Source organism: Tursiops truncatus, chromosome 10 (genome assembly GCF_011762595.2).
Source record: "Tursiops truncatus isolate mTurTru1 chromosome 10, mTurTru1.mat.Y, whole genome shotgun sequence".
Taxonomy (NCBI): domain Eukaryota; kingdom Metazoa; phylum Chordata; class Mammalia; order Artiodactyla; family Delphinidae; genus Tursiops; species Tursiops truncatus.
Genome location: NC_047043.1, coordinates 62657594 through 62679080, shown reverse-complemented (window position 1 = coordinate 62679080; position 21487 = coordinate 62657594). Strand labels below are relative to the sequence as shown.

The following is a 21487-nucleotide window of genomic DNA, read 5'->3' as shown; positions in this document are numbered from 1 at the left end:
TCATTTGTGGGACCCAGTGCAACATGAAAATGCAGAGCTGCTGCTTCAGAAAGCAGGGGAAAAATACTGTTAAAGGTACTAAAATATGCTCGGATGGGAGTGGATGAAAGGCTTCCTCCTGCCAAAATGCCCATCAGATTGCTGTGGTGCAGCCAGCCTGGGATAGGCGATGGCCAGTGCCTCACCCTGCTCCAGGACACAGCAGGGTATGCACTTCTGAACAGCCCTCCATGTTTTGGTCAGGCGCCTGCAGGGGGCAGCAGCAAATGGATACCTGGACAGGGAGGGGAAGGCCAGATCCTAGGATGCAAGGTAGCGGGGGAGCTGGTGGTCAAGCACCTGTCCCAGGGAGGAGGAACCACCTGTGAACCTACACTCCAGATCCTCAGCACATGCTCCATTGTGATGGACTTCATTTACAAAACACAAGTTGAAACATAGATTTATTAAGAATTTCCACATATGGTGAGAATGTAAATTGATACAGCTACTATGGAAAACAGTATGGAGTTTCCTTAAAAAACTAAAAATAGAACTACCATACGACCCAGCAATCCCACTACTGGGCATATACCCAGAGAAAACCATAATTCAGAAAGACACATGCACCCCCAATGTTCATAGCAGCACTATTTACAATAGCCAGGTCATGGAAGCAACCTAAATATCCATCAAAAGAGGAACGGATAGGGCTTCCCTGGTGGCGCAGTGGTTGGGAGTCCGCCTGCCGATGCAGGGGACACGGGTTCGTGCCCTGGTCCGGGAAGGTCCCACATGCCATGGAGCGGCTGGGCCCGTGAGCCGTGGCCGCTGAGGCTGCGCATCCGGAGCCTGTACTCTGCAACGGGAGAGGCCACAACGGTGAGAGGCCCGCGTACCGCCAAAAAAAAAAAAAAAAAAAAAAAAGGAGGAACGGATAAAGAAGATGTGGTACATATATACAATGGAATATTACTCAGCCATAAAAAGGAACAAAATTGGGTCATTTGTAGAGACATGGATGGACCTAGAGAGTGTCATACAGAGTGAAGTAAGTCAGAAAAAGAAAAACAAATATCGTATATTAACACATATATGTAGAATCTAGAAAAATGGTATAGATGATCTTACTTGCAAAGCAGAAATAGAGATACAGATGTAGAGAACAAATGTATGGATACCAAGGGGGAAAGGGATGGGGTGGGAGGAATTGGGAGATTGGGATTGACACATATACACTGTTGATACTATGTATAAAATAGATAACTAATGAGAACCTACTGTATAGCACAGGGAACTCTACTTAATGCACTGTGGTGACCTAAATGGGAAGGAAATCCAAAACAGGTGATACATGCATACATATAGCTGATTTCACTTTGTAGTACAGTAGAAACTAACACAACATTGTAAAGCAGTTATACTCCAATAAAAACTTTAAAAAAAAGAAACCTTGCATTTTGCATTTTTGTAGAATCTTTTCCTTGGTGTTTTTCTTGTACTTCTATCAAAAGGAATTTATGATTGTTTAAATTTTTAAACAAAACGGAAATGTAATACAAGAGTATAGTGTGATGTTAAGAGGGTGGACTCTGGGGCCAGACTGCCTGTGTTCACATACTGGTTCTGTCCCTTTCTTGGGGGCTAGAGGGGATATAGCTTCTGCATACCTTGTTGGGTTGTGGTGAGGCTTTTTTAAAAAAAATATTTATTTATTTATTTATTTTGGCTGTACCGGGTCTTAGTTGCAGCACATGGGATCGTCATTGTGGCATGCGGGCTTCTTAGTTGCAGCATGTTGTCTTCTTAGTTGTGGCACGCACGTGGGATCTAGTTCCCCAACCAAGGAACAAACCCAGGCCCCCTGCATTGGGAGCGCAGAGTCTTACCCACTGGACAACCAGGGAAGTCCCTGTGGTGAGGCTTAAATGAGAAAAAAGATGGAAGGCACCTGGCACACAGTAGGTACTCAGTGAGAGTTAGAAACCATCATCATTGTTACAGAGACAGAAATGGACAGGTTCACCATCAGTGATAAGAACTGTGTTGGGGTGAGTATGGGGCATTTTGGCAGCAAATAGGAGGAGGGGCCTTAACTCAGACTTTGGGGAAAGGGGAAAGACTTCCTAGGCAAATGATACTGTACTTGAGGCCTTGAAGCTGAGTTATCTAGGAGAAGAATGAGCAAGAGTGTTCCAGCAAGTACAGACCTCAGAAGCAAGAGGGGAGTTGTGTGGCTCCAGGGCAAGATTGGAGAATGACTGTGAGCCACTTTAAGCATTTCAAGGCCTGTGGGCATTTCCTAAGAGACTTTATCCTAAGAAGGTGGATGCTCTGGAGTGTGCTGCCCTTCTTTCTCTCCCTGCTGGAATGTTTAGACTCCTGGAATTCACAGATGTTTTACATATTTCAAATCTTGAGAAACAGGCTGCCTTTAGTCAGTGTGTTTGGAGCAGCTACTGTACGGAAAGTGAATGTAGATAAATAAAATGTACTGCCTGCCTTCATCTTGTAGTAGAGCTAGAGCTTCAGCAGTCTTAGCTCTGGGCCCCAGGACTCCTCTCTGCACCCAGAGCTCAGGGGTCAGCCCAGGCATTGTGCAGAGCTTTCCCCAGCAAAACCTTAGCTAAGTCCAGAGACAGCCCCTGACACCTACCTCCAAACAGTTGAACCTTAGCTTTTGGAAGAAGCAAAAGAGAAGCAACTCTTTACATAAAAGGGATTCTCGATGGATTAATAGCTGATTTCTTCTCAGAAACCATGGAGGCCAGAAGGTAGTGGGATCACATATTTAAAGTCCTGAAAGGAAAAAAAAATCAAGAGTTCTAAATTCTATAAAACTATACTTCAGGGACTTCCCTGGCGATCCAGTGGTTAAGACTGTGCTTCCAACACAGGGGGCACAGGTTTTTGTTTTTTTTTTTAATATTTTTAAATTTTATTTATTTATTTTTGACTGTGTTGGGTCTTCGTTGCTGCGCGTGGGCTTTCTCTAGTTGCAGCGAGCGGGGGCCACTCTTCATTGCGGTACATGGGCTTCTCATTGCAGTGGCTTCTCTTGTTGCGGAGCACGGGCTCTAGGCTCGTGGGCTTCAGTAGTTGTGGCGCGTGGGCTCATTAGTTGTGGCTCGTGAGCTCTAGAGCACAGGCTCGGTAGTTGTGGCGCATGGGCTTAGTTGCTCTGCAGCATGTGGGATCTTCCCGGACCAGGGCTCAAACCCATATCCCCTGCGTTGGCAGGCAGGTTCTTAACCACTGCGCCACCAGGGAAGCCCGGGGGCACAGGTTTGATCTCTGGTCAGGGAACTAAGATACTGTATGTGGCAGGGTGTGGGGAAAAAAAAAAAAATTAAAGTGACTGCTTTCAAATTGAAAAAAAAAAAAACTACAGTAATGAAGGAGAAGTTAAGACATTTCCAGATAAACAAAAGCTGAGGGAAATTGTTACCAGTGCACCTACCCTGCAATTTGAAGCCATAAGAAAAAATAAACACTAGTAAAGATAATCAGTATTGTTGGTTTGGTTTGTAATTTCTTTCTTTGTCTTCTGTGATTTAAAGGGCAAGTGTATTAAACAGTAATTTAAAATCTACATTAAAGAGATTAAATGTAAAGTGTAATCTGTGACAACAATATAAAAGGGGAGCGACAAGGATGTATAGACAGAGTGTGTGTATCCTGTTGAAGCTAAGCTGCTCAGACTGCATGATTTCAGTTGTCTTATTTTCATGATTGCCGCTCCTTTCTTCTCTGCTCAGATTTGCTGTTGAACCCCTCTATTCAACCTAGCTTGTTATAAGTTGTTAATAATAGAATTCCCAAGGTGGCCACTAAGAAAATAACTTTTTTTTTTTTTTTTTTTTGTGGTACGCAGGCCTCTCACTGCTGTGGCCTCTCCCATTGCGGAGCACAGGCTCCGGACATGGAGGCTCAGCAGCCATGGCTCACGGGCCCAGCCGCTCCGCGGCATGTGGGATCTTTCCGGACCGGGGCATGAATCCACGTCCACATCGGCAGGCGGACTCTCAACCACTGCGCCACCAGGGAAGCCCAGAAAATAACTTTTAAAATATGTAGAACAGGAAAGTAGAAGGGAATCAAAGTGGCACATTACAAAAAATCAATACCCCCCCTTAAAAAAAGGGCAGCAATGGAGGAACTGAGGAACAAAAATCATGTAAGACAAACAAAACAAATAGCTAAATGGCATAAATAAATCCTTCCTTGTCAGTAATCACATTAAATGTAAGTGGATCAAACTCTCCTATTAAAAGAATGTCCAATTTGATTTTACAAAGACTTTATCTGCATGCTGTCTACAAGGCACTTTAGATACACACTACGCTTTTTTTTTTTTTTACTTTTTTTTTTGCCTGCACCCCGCAGCATGTGGAGCCTCAGTCCCCTGACCAGGGATTGAACCCATACCCCCTACACTGGAAGCACGGAGTCTTAACCATCTGGACCACCAGGGAGGTCCTTAGATATACACTACACTTTAGATATAAGAACACAAAGAGGTTGAAAGTAAAAGGGTGGAAAATGATATTCCATGCTAAACGGTACCCAAAAGAGAGCTGAAGTGGCTATATTATTATCAGACAACATTAAAAAATTTATTAGAGGGCTTCCCTGGTGGTGCAGTGGTTGAGAGTCCGCCTGCTGATGCAGGGGACACGCGTTCGTGCCCTGATTTGGGAAGATCCCACATGCTGCGGAGCGGCTGGGCCCGTGAGCCATGGCCGCTGAGCCTGCGCGTCCGGAGCCTGTGCTCCGCAACGGGAGAGGCCACAACAGTGAGAGGCCCACGTACCGCAAAAAAAAAAAAAAAAAAAAAAAAATTTATTAGAGACAAAGAAGGACATTATATATTGATAAATGCTTCAATACAACAAGAGGATATAACCATTATAAACATATAACACCTAACAACATATCCCTAAAATATATGAAGCAAAAATTGACAGAATTGAAAGGAGAAATACACAGTTCTCCAATAATAGTTGAAGTCTTCAATACTCCACTTTTCAATGATGGCTACAAGCAGACAAGATCAATAAGGAAATGGAGGACTTGAGCAACACTGAAACCAGCTAGACCAATACACATTCTTCTCAAGTGAACATAAACATTCTCTAGGATAGACCATATGTTAGGCCACAAACAAGTCTCAGTAAATTTAAAAAGATCTAAATCATACAGAGGATTTTTTCTAATAACAGCAGAATGAAACTAAAAATCAATAATAGAAGGAAGGCTTCCCTGGCAGTGCAGTGGTTAAGAATCCGCCAGCCAATGCAGGGGACACGGATTCGAGCCCTGGTCCAGGAAGATCCTACGTGCCGCGGAGCAACTAAGCCTGTTCGCCACAGCTACTGAGCCTGCGCTCTAGAGCCCGCATGCCACAACTATTGAAGCCTGCGCGCCTAGAGCCCGTGCTCTGCAACGAGAAGCCACCGTGATGAGAAGCCTGTGCACTGCACTGAAGGGTAGCCCCCACTCGCTGCAACTAGAGAAAGCCTGCGCATAGCAACGAAGACCCAACGCAGCCAAAAATAAATAAGTAAAATAAATAAATTTAATTAAAAAAATAATAGAAGGAAAATTCACAAATACATGGAAATTAAACAGTATATTCTAAAACAACCAGTGGGTTGAAGAAATCAGAAAGGAAAATAGAAAATAGCTTGAGATGATGAAAACAAAAACACAATATACCAAAACTTATGGGATGCAGTGAAAGTAGAACTAAGAGGGAAATTTATAGCTGTATAAAGGACTGCAGACTCATATCTAGAATATATAAAGACGACTCAATTAAAAACAGTTAAAGAGTTGAAGAGGTGCTTCACAAAAGAGGATTTATCCAAATGGCTAATAAGCATATGAAAGAGTTTTCAACACTATTTGCTGTATATTAAAACCGCAGAGAGATACCACCACCTCCTCCTCTAAATGGTTAAAATTAATTGGACTGACAATATCAAGAGGTGACAAGGATTTGAAGCAGTTGAAACTCCTATCACACTGCTGGTGGGAACATAAATTTAAATAACTACTTTGGAAAACTGGTGTTATCTACAAAGCTAAATATATGTATACTCCACAACCCAGAAATTTCATTCTATGAATATACCCAACAGAAATGAGTGCTTATGTAAAAATGAGTGTATACATAAAAAGTACCACAATAGCTCTATTCTTAATAGCTTCAGCTGGGAACAGCCAAATGTTCCTCAACACTGGAATAGATAGATGCACTGTAATATGTTCATTCAGCAGAATAGTACATATGGAAAAGAATGATCTGCTACATGTGTCACTGTGGATGACTCTAGTAGATGTAATTTAAGTGAAAACAGCCAGTCACAAAAGAATACACAGTGGAATGGATGATTTCAGTTATATGCCATCAGAAACAGGCAAAACTAATTTATGGTGATAGGAATTCTAATAGCGGTTTATGGTAGTGGATACTCTTCACTGGGCCAGGGCACAAGGCCACCTTCTGAGGTTCTGGAGATATTTTATAGCTTGATCTAGGTAGGGGTTACACAGGTGTAGGCATATGTAAAAATTCATTGCACTATATACTTAAGATTTTTTAAAAATTTATATTTTATTTTTGGCTGTGTTGGGTCTTTGTTGCTGCGCACGGGCTTTCTCTAGTTGCAGAGAGTGGGGGCTACTCTTTGTTGCAGTGTGCAGGCTTCCCATTGTGGTGGCTTCTCTTGTTGCAGAGCACGGGTTCTAAGCATGCAGGCTTCAGTAGTTGTGGCATGCGGGCTCAGTAGTTGTGGTTCGCAGGCTCTAGAGCACAGGCTCAGTAGTTGTGGCGCACGGGCTTAGTTGCTACGTGGCATGTGGGATCTCCCCGGACCGGGGCTCGAACCCATGTCCCCTGCATTGGCAGGCGTGATTCTTAACCACTGCGCCACCAGGGAAGTCCCTATACTTAAGATTTGTGCATTGTACTACATAAAAGTTAATTCTCAGTTTTATTTAAAACTGAGAATTAACTTTTATGTAGTACAGTTTTTTTTTTCCCCGCACCATGCCACATGCGGAACTTGCCCGACCAGGGATCAAAACTTCCCCCCCTTCAGTAGAATCGTGGAGTCTTAACCACTGGACCACCAGGGAAGTCCTGAAGAAAAAGTTTTAAAAGAAGTGAAACCTGAAACAAAAGCACATCCATTTGCCAACTTTTTGATGTTAGGTCAAGCTTTTTCCTTTGCATGTGGTGGGTCCATTGACTTCTGTTCAGCCTGATCTAGTGTAAACCACACCCTCAATGTGTTATGCACCGTTTCCATGGTCTGTCCCTTTAAATTCGAGCAATTTGCTCAGCAGTCTGAATCAGGATTCTTTTGTTTCCCCAGTTTTTTTTTTTTTTTTTTTGGCTGCACCGCACGGCATGTAGAACTTCCCAACCAGGGATCGAACCTGTACCCCCTGCAGTGGAAGCACAGAGTCTTAACCACTGGACCAGCAGGGAAGTCCCTCCCCAGTTTTTTCTTGTTGTCTTACTTATGTTTAATTTGGCCAGAAGTTTGTGTAGCACCTTGCCTTTATTACATCTCCAAAAATATTCAACCAGTAAACTACTTCATAAAGTAGTTTATGCATTGGGCTTCCTGTGACTAAAAGGGAGTTTGAAAAATTCTGATCTAGAGGCTTCTGAGTTTTCTCCTAGCTCTGAAGTTTTATGACTAATATTTTGTACATTTGTACAGTTCTCCTAGCATGGAGAATTTAGTGCAACTGCAGTGGTTCCTGCGTCACTGTTACCTCAGCACAGCTTCTACCTGCCATCGTGTCCTAACTCTTCTCTCCTTTTTGTTCATCCCAGCTACCCACTGCTGAAACTCCCGTTGCCAGGAACAGGACCCGTGGAATTCACCACTCCTGTGAAGGATTACTCGCCCCCGCCTGTGGCCTCTGACCACAAGCCAGAAGAGCCTAATGAGCAGCCAGAGTGGGTAGGTGCTCAGTGTATCGCTGAGGAGAGCCCTGGGCGTTGGGTGCAGACTGGCCGAGGCAGGGGTTCTGTGAGCGAGTGAGGGTAGTCAGCTTCTGATGTGTGAATACATATAGTGGAATAGTTTTATAAAGGCACAGAAAATATTCAGTTATACATTTAATACATCTAGTTATACATTCCTATTTTGAAAGGAAACACCAAACTACATAGAAAGAAGTGTGTCTGTCCTAGAAAAGCTGGGGATTGTGGTTGCCGTAGCTGTGGACAGCTGGGTCTGGGTTCATATGTAGGCTGCTCACACACCATGCACAGGTGCCAGGCAGTGCCCTGGCAAACAGGCCGTCTCCTTCTTGTGCAAGGTAGTTAGGGGAACCACTGAGCATCCCTAGAGAATGTTTTATCATCAGAGTCCCAACACCATTTAATATTTGCAGTGCACCTAATTTTTTCAAATCTGCTAGGTCCTGTTTTATCCTCACAATCCAGTCAGGTAAAACGTGCAGGTTTTGTTTATCCCTTTTGCAGTTAAGGAAGCTGGGGCCCAGAGTGATGATGTGCCTCAGTTTAAATTTAGTTTTCATGGGGTCAGCACTGGATTAGAACTCCAGATCTCCTGACCTGAAGCCCACTGCTGCTTCTGAATCATACTGTTCTCAGCTGACTGTCTCTGAGCTGAGCACTAACGTAAACGAGGAAGAAACAATGTTTCCAGTTGAGCGTCTGAGGTGCAGGACTTAACCCACCAGAACTCTGGACTCATTATTTGGAAATCTTCTAAGAGTGATTAGTTCGTCTCTAAGACTTTTACCTGCCAGGTATGGATGAAGTGTTCTTCCCTCATGTGTTGTGCTCTGGTCCCATGGATTGGTGCTGGGCTTGCTGAGTCTGTTGTTGAGGAACAAAACCAAGCTCAGGGCACAGAGCTTTTCCTCTCCCACCTTCTCTCTGACAGTGATTGCACATTCCTTCCCATTTCCCTTTCGGGTAATATAGCAGCCAGGTAACTTGTTATAAACTGTGCTCTAATGTTGCTGAAATAGAGACATATCTGGTAAGATAGGTATGTGTTACAACTACGCATGGTATCAAGAGGAAGTACACAATCCAGGCTCAATGGTACTCTGCCCATGAAGGTCAGATGTGGCAGAAACCAGTTCTGTTGCTTCATGTCTCAACTTGACCCTTGGCTCACTATGGGACCTTACTGGATCAAGCCTTTTGCCTCCATTAACCTCTTCATGCAATTTTACCACATAATGGAGCTGATGGTTCCTGGTCACAACAGGGTCGTCTGTGTTTGTGAATGTTTTGTGACTAGTAGAGTTCAGTGGACCGGATGGTACAGAATAGATGTTTCATGGTACAGCTGTTAGGGTTTACTTGTTTGTGAGCCCTTTAAACTTCCTTAGTGTTCCGTCTTTGGCCTGGGATGGTGATAGTAAGCAGGTGTACAAAATAACTTGAGGGTTCAGGAATTACAAGATTGTCCCTTTTTTCTCTTTCTGATTGGGGTCCCCAGCCCCTGAAAGGTTGAGAAGGAGACCCAGGCCCCGGTGCAGTCACCTGGTGTCATGCAGCTCAGTGCTCAGTTATCTCACCTCCATTGACTGTTCGTCATAAAAATAAAGGTCAACAATATAGGAATTCTAAGGGTTGCTTTAATTATAAGGAACAGGAAACACAACCCAAACCAGAGTAAGTGAAAAGGGCGTTTTTTGGGTCATATAACTCACAGCCACAGGCAGGGCTTACTCAAGGGCAGCATGGTTTAGGCCTCAGAAGGAGTCCACCTCTCAGCTCTGCCCTGTCTGGATCAGCTCACTGTTGTCTTCCTAACAGTGGCTGCAGCAGATTCAGTCCCATGTTCTTGCAATATCCAATCCAGTGGAGGATGAGAGGGTGCCCACTTGGCTCTGAATGGGGTTCCCTGCCTGTCCCCACCCCAAACCCTGTGGCCGAGGGAGGTGCTTTGTTGACTGACTTCATCACCTGATTGTCTTCATCACCAGGCTGAGGATGAGAGAGGATGGTTTCCCGAGAAAAATTAGGACGCTCAGGCACTGGGCGTCTACTGCTCACACCAAGGAACCAAAATGTCCTTCCTTCCTCTGTTCATTCCTTTATTCAGCACATGTTTATTGCACGTCTGCAATGTGCCTGGCAGAATGATCTTGAGCCTCACTGCTCCGGAGGAGATCTAGTGTGCTTGGGAGGAGAAGACAAAGATATCAGTTTAAAATAAATTCAGCATATGTCAAAGGGAAACAGGAGCCAACTGAAAGAGCTCCAAATGGCCAATGCTGGAAAATAAAATACACTTTGCAAAAAAATAAGTAAAGTAGTATTGGATTATAACCCACAGTGTAAAATAAATGTCTGAGTCCATATGATTGAATAAATCAGCGAATGAAAATAGACAAATCTGGGCAAAAATTCTAAATTTATGTAGCTGGGCTTCCCCGGTGGCGCAGTGGTTAAGAATCTACCTGCCAGTGCAGGGGACACAGGTTCGAGCCCTGGTCCAGGAAGATCCCACATGCCGCAGAGCAGCTAAGCCCGTGTGCCACAACTATTGAACCTGCGCTCTAGAGCCCATGAGCCACAACTACTGAGCCCGTGCGCCTAGAGCCTGTGCTCCGCAGCAAGAGAAGCCACCATAATGAGAAGCCTGCACACCACAACGAAGAGTAGCCCCTGCTCGCCGCAACTAGAGAAAGCCCGCGTGCAGCAACAAAGACCCAATGCAGCCAAAAATAAATAAAATAGAATAATTTTAAAAAATGCAGTAAAAAGTAATCATTGTATTAAAAAAAATATATATATAGGTAGCTACTCTGCCCTCAGGGAGGTGTAATATAATCCCTCTTCCTTAATTGTAGACTGTGCATAGTGACTTTCTTCCAAAGAGTACCATGTGGAGAGGGGAGAAAAGAGTCTCTTTACAGTGGAGCACCTGAGCAAGGTGATGAGGGTCAACATCAACAGTGATAAATCAGGTTGATGGTATGTACCCTTGATGTGTGACAAGAAGGGTGCTTTACCTCTGTGGTCTTCCTCCCAAAAACCCATAACCCCAGTCTAATCATGAGAAGAACGTCAGACGAGTCCCAGTTGAGGGATGGTCTACACAGTTCCTGACTAGCGCTCCTCAAGACTGTCAAAGTCACGAAAAACAGAGTCTGAGCACTTCCCTGGTGGTGCAGTGGTTAAGAATCCACCTGCCAATGCAGGGGACACGGGTTCTAGCCCTGGTCCAGGAAGATCCCACATGCAGCAGAGCAAATAAGTCCATGCACCACAACTACTGAGCCTGTGCTGTAGAGCCCAAGAACCACAACTACTGAGCCCACGTGCTGCAACTACTGAAGCCTGCGCACCTAGAGCCCATGCTCCACAACAAGAGAAGCCACTGCAGTGAGGTGCCTGTGTACAACGAAGAGTAACCCCCACTCGCTGCAACTAGAGGAAGCCCGTGTGCAACAACAAACACCCAATGCGGCCAAAAAAAAAAAAGTCTGAGAAACTGTCACAGCCAAGAGAAGCCTCAAGAGACAGGACAACTAAATATAACATAGTATCTTGGATGGGATCTTGGGAGAGAAAAAGGACATAGGTACAAGCTAAGGAAATCTGGTTTCCTTACTTTTCCTTAGTGATAGTTTCTCAGACTTTCCTTGTTCTTAATGACCTGGACAGTTTTTTTTGGTAAATAAGTATTTTATTTTATATTATATTTATTTAATTAATTAATTAGTTTTTATTTTTGGCTGCGTCAGGTCTTCATTGTGGCATGCAGGATCTTTTTTTTTGTTGTTGCGTTGTGTGGGCTTCTCTCTAGTTGTGGTGTGTGGGTTTTCTCTTTCTAGTTGTGGCGCTTGGGCTCCAGAGTATGTGGGCTCTGTAGTTCATGGCACGCAGGCTCTTTATTTATTTACTTATTTTAAAATTTTATTAAATTTTGGCTGTGTTGGGTCTTCGTTGCTGTGCACGGGCTTTCTCTCATTGTGGTGAGTGGGGGGCTACTCTTCATTGCGGTGCATGGGCTTCTCATTGAGGTGTCTTCTCTTGTCGCGGAGCATGGGCTGTAGGTGCACAGGCTACAGTAGTTGCAACACGTGGGCCCTAGAGCACGTGGGCTTCAGTAATTGTGGCACGTGGGCTCAGTAGTTGTGGTGCCGGCTCAGTAGTTGTGGCTCGCTGGCTCTAGAATGCAAGCTCAGTAGTTGTGGCGCACGGGCTTAGTTGCTCCACGGCATGTGGGATCTTCCCAGACCAGGGCTCGAACCCGTGTCCCCTGCATTGGCAGGCAGATTCTTAACCACTGTGCTACCAGGGAAGTCCTGCAGGCCCTTTAGTTGAGGTGCACGAGCTCAGTAGCCCTGCAGCATGTGGGATCTTAGTTCCCCAACCAGGGCTCGAGCCCGTGTCCCCTACATTGGAAGGCAGATTCTCAACCACTGGACCACCAGGGAAGTCCCGATCTGGACAGTTTTGAGGAGTGTTCCTCAAGTGGGATTTGCTTATTTTTCTCTAGATTAGAACGGGGTTATGGGTTTTTGGAAGGAACACTACAGAGGTAAAGTGTCATTCTTTTCACATCTGTCAGCCTCCTAAATTATTTTTTAAATTTCCATACATTAAAGTTCAGTCTTTGTGCTGTAAAGTTCTTGGTACTGTCAGGTTTGTTTGGGTTTTCTTTAAGCCTTCTAATAGAAGTATGGAACAATCTAGATGTGTTTTTAATTTGCATTTTCCAGATGACTACTGTCAAGTGCTTATTGTATTTGCATACCTTCCTTTGTGAAGTGTTTCAGTGTTCTGCCCGTTTTGAATTGAGCTGTTTGGATTTCGTTTTATTGAATTGTAATTCTTTCTGTATGCTGGAGGTGTCTCTATATAGTATATAGTCCTCTTTCTCCCCTTTTGCTGAAGTGTTCCCCCGAGTTGGGGTGATGTCTGCACCCTGCAGTTGGGCCTTTCTGTGTCCTCCAGAAAGGACTCTAATCAACTCTACTGGGTCCTTGTGCTCTGAGTTAGGTCTGCCCTGTGTTGGAGTCACTGATCAGTCGTCTTGTGGGGTAGGGGAGAACAGTTCCCTCTGGAAGGAGGGATGTTTTTACCAGAGGAAGACCAGAGCAAAGCAGAAAGGTGACTTTCTATTTCACAGGCATGTGACCTTGGGCAGGTTATGTAACACCTGTGTACCTTAGTTTCCACATTCATATAGTGGGGATAATAATTATACCTGCATTATACATTGCCATAGGATTAAGTGAAAGAATGCAAAAGTTAGGTCAGTGCCTGGCCTATCATTTGCATTCGATAAATGTTTCTGGCTGTCATTGCCATTGATTAGATCTGGTCGGAGCAGAGGGCAGAACAGAGGTTCACATGCTTGGACTGCCCTCTGAGTGCACTGGGCATGCACTCCTTATCCTTTGCTCCTTAGTTCACATCACGCTCTCCAGGAAGCCTTCCCCAGGTGTCTTGCAGATGTGTGCTCTGTTTCTCCTTGTGAACTGTAGTGTGACCTAGTTGCAGTCATGTTTCATTCAAATTTGTCCAACCTTTTGCACATAGTATATGCTTAAGAAAGGGTTTTTTTCTTTTGAATGACTTGTTGAATAAGCACAGCTTATTTAGGAGACAGATAGTCTGAAGTGAGGCATTTTTCTTGGAGCTTGATAGGGGATAAGTTAGATGGGACCAAGTTAAATCTTGGGCTCTGGAGTTTAAATGAATTCTCTGGGCAGTAGAAAGCCATTCCCTTAGAGGCAATGACATGATGAAAGTGGTGGTAAGAAGGTCAATCTAATTGAACTTAGAGAAACTTGGAGACTGAGTTGACCGTGCCTAGGAGGGAGGGTGAGGGGACAAGAAAGTGGAGGAGAGATTGATTTTAAAGGGATGCCAAACCAATTTTAAGAGTTTTAAGACATAATGATACAACTAGATATAACTAACATGTATTTGGCCAGACACCTTACTAAATGGTTTCGTGTGTTCTTTTGTTTGGTCCTCACAGTGATCTGCTGAGGTCTGAGAGTTTATTCCCATTTCCCTCAGTAAGTAAGGGACTGAGGCTTGGAGAGTGTAGAGACCCTTGTCCAAGGCACACAGCCAGGGGTGGAGCTAGAATTTAACCCTGACGTGTCCCCTGAGCCTGCCCTTCCCACCACACCCCACCTCCTCACCTATCCAGGGCTGGAGAACAAGGAGCCGGAGCCCTGTTTTCCAGAAGAGCTGAGTAATGGGAGTCCTCTGTATGGTGTTGTAAAGGGAGCCCCTGGGTGTGTCAGTGTAAAGGTGAAATACCTGGAGCTCTAGCTTGCTTTCTCTAAATGTGAAGGAAGGATTGTGTTTAAAATAGCAAACTTGAGGTGTCCTGCACTGGCCTGGCTCCCCTAGACCAGGTCACCATGGAAACCTGAACCTCACACCAAGACCTACCTGCCGTGTCCACAGAGGTGGCTGGGCTTCCGGCCCAGCACTGCAGGGCTCGGTGGTAGCCTGAGCCTGAACGCAAGGTTTCCAGGGAGCCCTGGTCAGGGACCCCACAGGTCCTCAGGACCTCAGCTCCCCTCCTGCACTCCTTGTGCTGGGCCTTTCCATCTATGTCCTGTTCTCCATGGGAACTCACATAGTTCAGAACTACCCAGGCAGGTAGAATATACCAGCTTGGGAATTAGGCGGCCCTGGGCTTTAATCCTGGTCTGCTGCCTATCAGCTGTGTGTCCTTGGGCATACCCTATTTATCTCTCTGAGACTTGGTTTTCTTATCTGGGTCCTCTAGCTCAGGGTCTCTTACAAACTGCAATCCAGGTGTCAGCCAAGGCTGCAGTTATCTCAAAGCCTGACTGGAGAGAATCTGCTTCCAAGCTCGCTCAGACAGTGAGCTGGAAGCAGGTTTCTTGCAGGCTGTTGAACTGAGGGACTCTTGTCCCTCATTGGGTGTTGGCTGAAAGCCCCTCAGTTTCTTGCCACATGGATATGGCTGACTTCATCAGAGTGGTGGCTCTAAAGGAGGGGGGCAGAGGAGGACTCGTAGTCTGATTTTTCCTTCCATTAAAAAAAAATTGTGGCAAAATACACACAACATAAAATTTACTCTCTTAACTGTTTTTTGTTTGTTTTTGTTTTTGTTTTGGCTATGCCATGTGGCTTGTGGGATCTTAGTTCCCCGACCAGAGATTGAACCCAGGCCCCAGCAGTGAAAGCGCTGAGTCCTAACCACAGGACCACCAGGGCATTCCCTCTCTTAACCATTTTTAAGTGTGCTGTTCAGTGGTATTAAATACATTCACATTATTGTACAGCCATTACCACCATCCATCTTCATAACTCTTCATCTTGTAAAACAGAAACTCTGCACCATTAAACAGTAGCTCCGCATTCCCCCTTTCCCAGCCCCTGATAACCACCATTCTGCTTTCTGACACTATGAATTTGACAACTTTAGGTACCTCATATAAGTGGAATCATATGGTATTTGTCTTTTCGTGCGTGGTTTATTTCACTTAGCATAATGGCCTTAAGGGTCATAGTCTTTTGTAACCTAATCTCAGAAATAAGAGCTCATCACTTTCGCTATATTCTGTTTGTCAGAAGCACATCACTAGGTCCAGCCCACTCTCGAGGGGGATTATACTTGGGCATGAGCGCCAGGAGGTAGAGATTACTGGGGCCATGTTAGAAGCCTCCATCTAGTGAGCACTCCTCCCTCTGTACTCAGGGGCATCACTACTCCACTGACCCTTACGCTTTCTCCATCACCCACTTAGGATACCTCGTGTTGTCTCTGTTTCCATGTCTGCTTCTTACTTGAGTATCAAGTAGGGATTATGATAGGGCCCAGCACAGTGAGTGGTAGGCCCTGCCCACATCTCCTGCTACCATTTTCGTGCCTGCCTGCTTTCCAGCCACCAGTATCCACATCTCATTTGTCAAAGGATCTCTGGTACAGAAGGCCTGAGGTGCTGGAGAATTCGCACCCCCTAGGAGCAGCCCTCAGCCAGTAACTGTAGGAGTTGGTATGTAACCTCAGCTGTCTTCCTTTATGTGGGATAACTCAGCTAAATCCAGTTATCCACAGAGGATGCTTGCTCAGTAGCACACCCTTTGTGGGCTGCCTCCCTTCGCTGCTCCTGTACCTACTCCCCTCCCTGTGTTTCCTCCACCTCCCAAGGAAACTACTTGTCTAAGGGCCTGCTGCTGGGGGAACCCAAACTAAGATAGTGAATGACAAGCGTTAGGCTCATGCCTGTAAGTAAACCACCATAAGAAAATTTTGATGCCCAGGAGAGGGAGTTTGAGGGTACATATATTGGACGATGAGTTTGACACAGTCATATTAAATGACTGACCCAAGATCTTGAAAAGAGCTGGACAGATGTGGAATAGCTGCTTGGAAAGTTCAGTTGGAAATCGGGGAGGTGAATAAGAGCCGGCCAGCAGAGGGAGGTCCAGCCAAGGCCGGAGAGCGTGGCTGTGCCGTAGGCTCTCTTCTACGTGGTTTTTGTCTGGTAAGGCTTACCAGCTGATGAATGAAAACAAATGAGCAGTGGATTTTACCCAGGGCTGGTGGAAGGTCAAAGGAAAAAGAGGTGTCTGGGGCATAGGGGTTACATATTCTTATGAAAATCTGATGAAAACCATGGATCCTCTCCCCTAAAAATGATGACAGTGATAATAATAGATACACTTTTGAGAAGAAATATGAGTTAAGCAGGGTGCTCATAGAACTCCTGGAGCCATCCCTAGAGCCCAGAACGAGAGCTCTGGTTCTGAAGTATGTTCATTGTTACTTTGTTGAAATGGTGGCCTGGATGGTCCTGGGTGGGAAGGGGGCTGGATTTGGACTGGAGGGCCAAGACGCTGTCCTGCCTGGAAACCAGAGGTTCAGTTGCACAGGCTCAGTGGGCCTAAGGGTGGGGGTGGAGTATATGACGAGGGCCACGGGCAGAGGAGATGGTACGTGCGGAGTCACAGCCTTGTGCCCAGTGGGAACAGACCTGGATCTGGAGGCTCCACGGTGCCAGCTCTACCTGGGTGATGTGCTGTGTCCTTCACAGAGGTTCAGAGTTTGAGGATGATCCCCTGGGTATTATCGCTCTCCTTGTAGAGCTGTGGGTCTCTGGGCAGCTCCGTCCACACTCAGGCCTGTGTAGTGTGTTGAGTCGATGAGCTGATGTTTGGGTCAGGACCTGTGGCAGTCAGTTCTGTCTAGGTACCTCTCTACCTCCTGGCAGCTTCTAGTGGGCTGAGTCTGCTGCAGAAGACTAAGTGGGTGAGGACTTCTGTCCCCAGAGCCTGTCATAAATACACACTTCACAAAGGCTCAGATGGATACCTGGGGTTGTTCCTTTGCGCCCAGGGGCTCAGGGGCCCAGGAGATGTTAACTTGCTGTGTGTGATCAGCATCTTAACCCTTGCTCGTGCCATAGCCTGGAGTATGGCATCACTGAGTGGCTAGATGGCCTTCCTTTCATCTACACACCTGCCCTTCAGAGTTCCTGATTGCAGCACTGGCTTCAGGACAGTCCCCTCGTCCCTCGGCCAGGCCCGGCTCCTGCAGCCTGCTCTTCACAGTGCCTCACGCCTGTGGGCACACCATCCCTGTCTCTGGGTGGATGACAGCCTAACTTTAGGGGGGTCTCCAGAGCACCGCTTTGTCAGGTTGCCCCTCCCTCTCAGAGATAGTCAGGGGCTTTTGTTTGTCAACTGGTTAAAATCCAGACAGCTCAGTCAGGTGTCATCCTGGCCACCTCTCATTTTTGCTGTGAGTTCCATTATTACCTGCCAGGACTCCTCTATGCTGTCCAGGCTGCTCCTCAGAGGCCCTCACTGCCCCTCTTCCACCAACCCTTCCCCACCTCGTGCTTCCAGTCAGCTCCTCTCTGGCCATAACTCTGCTGCAGCTAGTCCAGTACCTTGTTTTGGGGGTGCTCCTTGACACATCCGTCGCTGGAAGTCATTCCTCGCCTATTACATGTGTGTCACTTTTGTCACTTAAGTGCATATTAGCTCTTTAAGGATAGATGGCAGGTTCTAGTGAGAAAAGTGTGGTGTTCAACGAGGAGACCTGGGTTTGCATCCTCACACCATCCTTCTTGAGTCCTGAAACCCTAGAGAGTCACTTTGCTTCTCATAGGACTGTTTTGGGGGTCAGTGAGACGATGTGCCACACCTGTTATTGTTAGTGTTTCCATCGGCACTTAAGTCTCTGCATGCGCTGTTTATGTGTGTGTGTGTGTGTGTGCGTGCGTGTGCTTGTGCGCAAATCGTAGTGATGCTGCAGGGTGAATGTCATTATCTCCCTTTCACTGAGGAAATTAAAATCCAGAGAAGTCAAAAACATTTCCAAGGCCATACAGTTGGAGAGTAGAGATTTAGAACTGGGTCTGTTGAGCTTCAAAAACCAGTGACCTGCAAGTGGCCAAACCAGGATCGGCAAGATAGGCTACACCCTTTGGGGAGCTTATGGCCTATTGCAGGGTCAGCAGGCATTTTGCATCAAGGGCTAGAGATACAGGTTTTGTTTAGGTTTTGTGGGTCATGCCATCTGTCGTGAACACTCACCTCTCATTGTTGCATGAAAGAGGAACAGTGCAGAATGGGGTGGGTATGGCTGCGTTCCAGGAAAACTTTATTTAGAAAAACAGGTGCCAGGCTCAATTTATGTCCTGTGGCCATAGTTTGGCAACCCCTATTCTATTGGAAAATGTGTAGGAAAGTGGTTCATTAAGTGGTAAGAAGTCCCTTTGGACATCTTTATTTTTGAAGGCCTGTCCTGTTGGCCCCGCATTGCTTTGCCCGTAGTAGGTGCTCAGTAAATCCTTTCTGAGTACGGGCCATGTTTCTCCCTCTTGTGCTGAGCTGACCTTTCTAACCCTCCCCCGTTTCTTCCGCAGTACGTGGGTGCCCCGGTGGCTTATATCCAGCAGATATTTGTGAAGTCTTCAGTATCTCCCTGGCACAAGAACCTCCTGGCAGTAGATGTGTTCCGCTCACCTCTTTCCCGGGCATTCCAGCTGGTGGAGGAGATCCGGAACCATGTGCTGAGAGACAGGTATCCCTCCCTGGGACCGCAGCCTCCCTGATCCAGCTCTGTATTGAAGGGAGGGAGCAGCCCTCAGTGTAAGTCCATTGAGCCAGCCAGCTCTGTGGAAGGTGAGCAAGTGAGAAAGAGGTGGGTGGGCTCGCTTTGCTTTTCTCAGCATGCTTGTGGGTCCACTGTGGCTGTGTTCCCCTTGGACCTGTGCAGATGGCACAGGTAGAGCCCTGAGCTTTGTTGCCAGGTCTCAGACAGACTAGGTATCCACTGGGCCAACCCTGTGACAAGCTGAGGTCTGTTGGACTCGTGACCCAGAGGGCCACTGCCTAGGGGTTGTGAGATGTGAATCTCATGGTGGTGGCCATGCTGACAAGAAGCAAGCTGTCCCTGGGGGTACACTTCTGAAATCCGCGCCCCCCAGTGATTCTCTGGAGTGTGCTGTCTTTGTAAGCTGCCTCACTGCTGGGTTTTAGTTAGCTGAGGGCTTTGACAGGCATTTTGGTGAACAAGACAAAGCCCTTGATTTTCACCCTATCCCCTCTGCCTGCTGAACTGGCCAAGGTATTCTAGTGAGTGGGGCTGTGCACACTCCCAGATCTTGCCTCTCCTCAGAGGTGATGGGCTTTTGGGGTCCACATGCGCTTTGAAGGTCAGACAGCCACATGGTTTGGTTGTTGACCACCTGGAAGAACTTCCCCTGCTGCCCTGGTTCTCAGGCTCTTTGGTATACCAGGCATCTGGGAGCCTGATGACGGAGGAGACCTCGTAAGTGCAGTGGGCCTATCCTGTGCTAGCAGACACAGCAGGTGCCTCGTCCTGTCTCCCACACAGCTCCGGGACCAGGAGCCTGGAGGAGGTATGCCTGCAGGTGACCGACCTGCTGCCAGGCCTCAGGAAGCTCCGGAACCTCCTACCCGAGCACGGATGCCTGCTGCTGTCCCCTGGGAACTTCTGGCAGAATGACCGGGAACACTTCCATGCTGATCCTGACATCATCGGAACCATCCATCAACACGAACCTAAAACCCTGCAGACCTCGGCCACGCTCAAAGGTACCCCCAGGGCAGGTTCCTTGAGAACCCGCCAGAGGGCCTGTTGGTCACCACGTCCTCTTTGATGGCTGCTCTGGCAGATCAGGGGTTACCCCTAGTTTCCAAAGATGGGGGTGGAGAGGGGCCCTGGTGTCTCTACAGTAGCTGCCGTTCCTTTGTCAGCACCTGCTGCGTTCTGTCTGCAGACTTGCTGTTCGGTGTCCCTGGAAAGTACAGTGGAGTGAGCCTTTACACCAGGAAGAGGCTGGTCTCGTATACCATCACCCTGGTCTTCCAGCACTATGATGCCAGGTAAGGCCATCAACGCTCAGGGCTCCTGACGGGGCTGTGGAATGACAGGAGGCTTTGACTAGTACTTGTTCTGGTTAGAGTGTCCAGAATGCCCCCTGGGAACTTGGAGTTCTCAGGCCTCCTGTAGAAATGTTGATATCCCTTAGGCTGAAGGGTGCTGTTTGCTGACACTTGAGTGGGATGACCTGACAGCTGGTTAAGAATAAGGGGTGATAGAAAAAAAAAAAAAAAAGAATAAGGGACGCCGGGACTTCCCTGATGGTCCAGTGGTTAAGACTCCGCACTCCCAATTCCAGGGGCGGGGGTGGCATGGGTTTGATCCCTGGTCGGGGAACTAAGACCTGCATTCTGCACTGCATGGCCAAAAAAAAAAGAATAGGGACGAAGGCAGGGCTGGCACATTCAGTGTCCTGGTGCCTCCAGTGGTCTCTCTTGAGCCTAGGGTAGGGGTCCCCAGCTGGTTACTACTGAGCCCCATGTGACCTCAGAACCTTCCCAGCAGACTGCTGCAGATAGCTCCCAGCAAGGTCCTGTAGGATGCTGCTGATTGGCTGTTCTGGGCCTTTGGCAGTCGGAGTAGGGTGATCGGTTGGGAATGGGGTGCTGAGGGGGAGGTCCTGAGACACCTTTGCCAACGTTTTAATTCTTCCAACCCCCCACCACCCCACCCTGGAGACTGGAGGGAAGGTTAGACACTACAGAGAAGCTCCCTCCAACACAGGGGGAGGAGGGAAGCCCCGACAGACCTTCCTTTCAGGGATTGTCTTTGTCCCCTGGACCAAGAGGTACAGTCCATCTACCCGACCCCACTCCATGACCAGGTTTCTGGGCAGCCTGCGGGCCCGCCTGATGCTCCTGCACCCCAGCCCCAACTGCAGCCTTCGGGCAGAGAGCCTGGTCCACGTGCACTTCAAGGAGGAGATTGGCATCGCTGAGCTCATCCCCCTTGTGACCACCTACATCATCTTGTTTGCCTACATCTACTTCTCCACGCGTAGGTCCACGGCAAGGAGGCTGGGGCTTTGTCTGAGCTAATACGGGCATTTCCAGATCACCCCCTTCCCTGCCTGTGCAGGTGGCCCAGGCAGAGATGTAGAACATACTTGGTGGTTACAAAAACTGGGGCTT

The 21487-nt window shown here is 47.0% G+C and overlaps 1 protein-coding gene across 9 annotated transcripts in view; it reads left to right on the top strand.

The window, feature by feature from the left end:
- SCAP (SREBF chaperone) overlaps positions 1–21487 on the top strand; it is a 90049-nt gene that overhangs the window by 57236 nt on the left and 11326 nt on the right. For 8 of the 9 annotated variants that reach the window (XM_073811096.1, XM_033864837.2, XM_033864834.2 and 5 more), the window contains exons 3-7: positions 7832–7961; positions 18874–19031; positions 19848–20068; positions 20254–20359; positions 21181–21353. In XM_073811096.1, the coding sequence (XP_073667197.1) occupies positions 7832–7961; positions 18874–19031; positions 19848–20068; positions 20254–20359; positions 21181–21353 (788 nt within the window). The remainder of the gene's footprint in view (positions 1–7831; positions 7962–18873; positions 19032–19847; positions 20069–20253; positions 20360–21180; positions 21354–21487) is intronic. The other variant, XM_033864838.2, reaches the window with a different exon arrangement.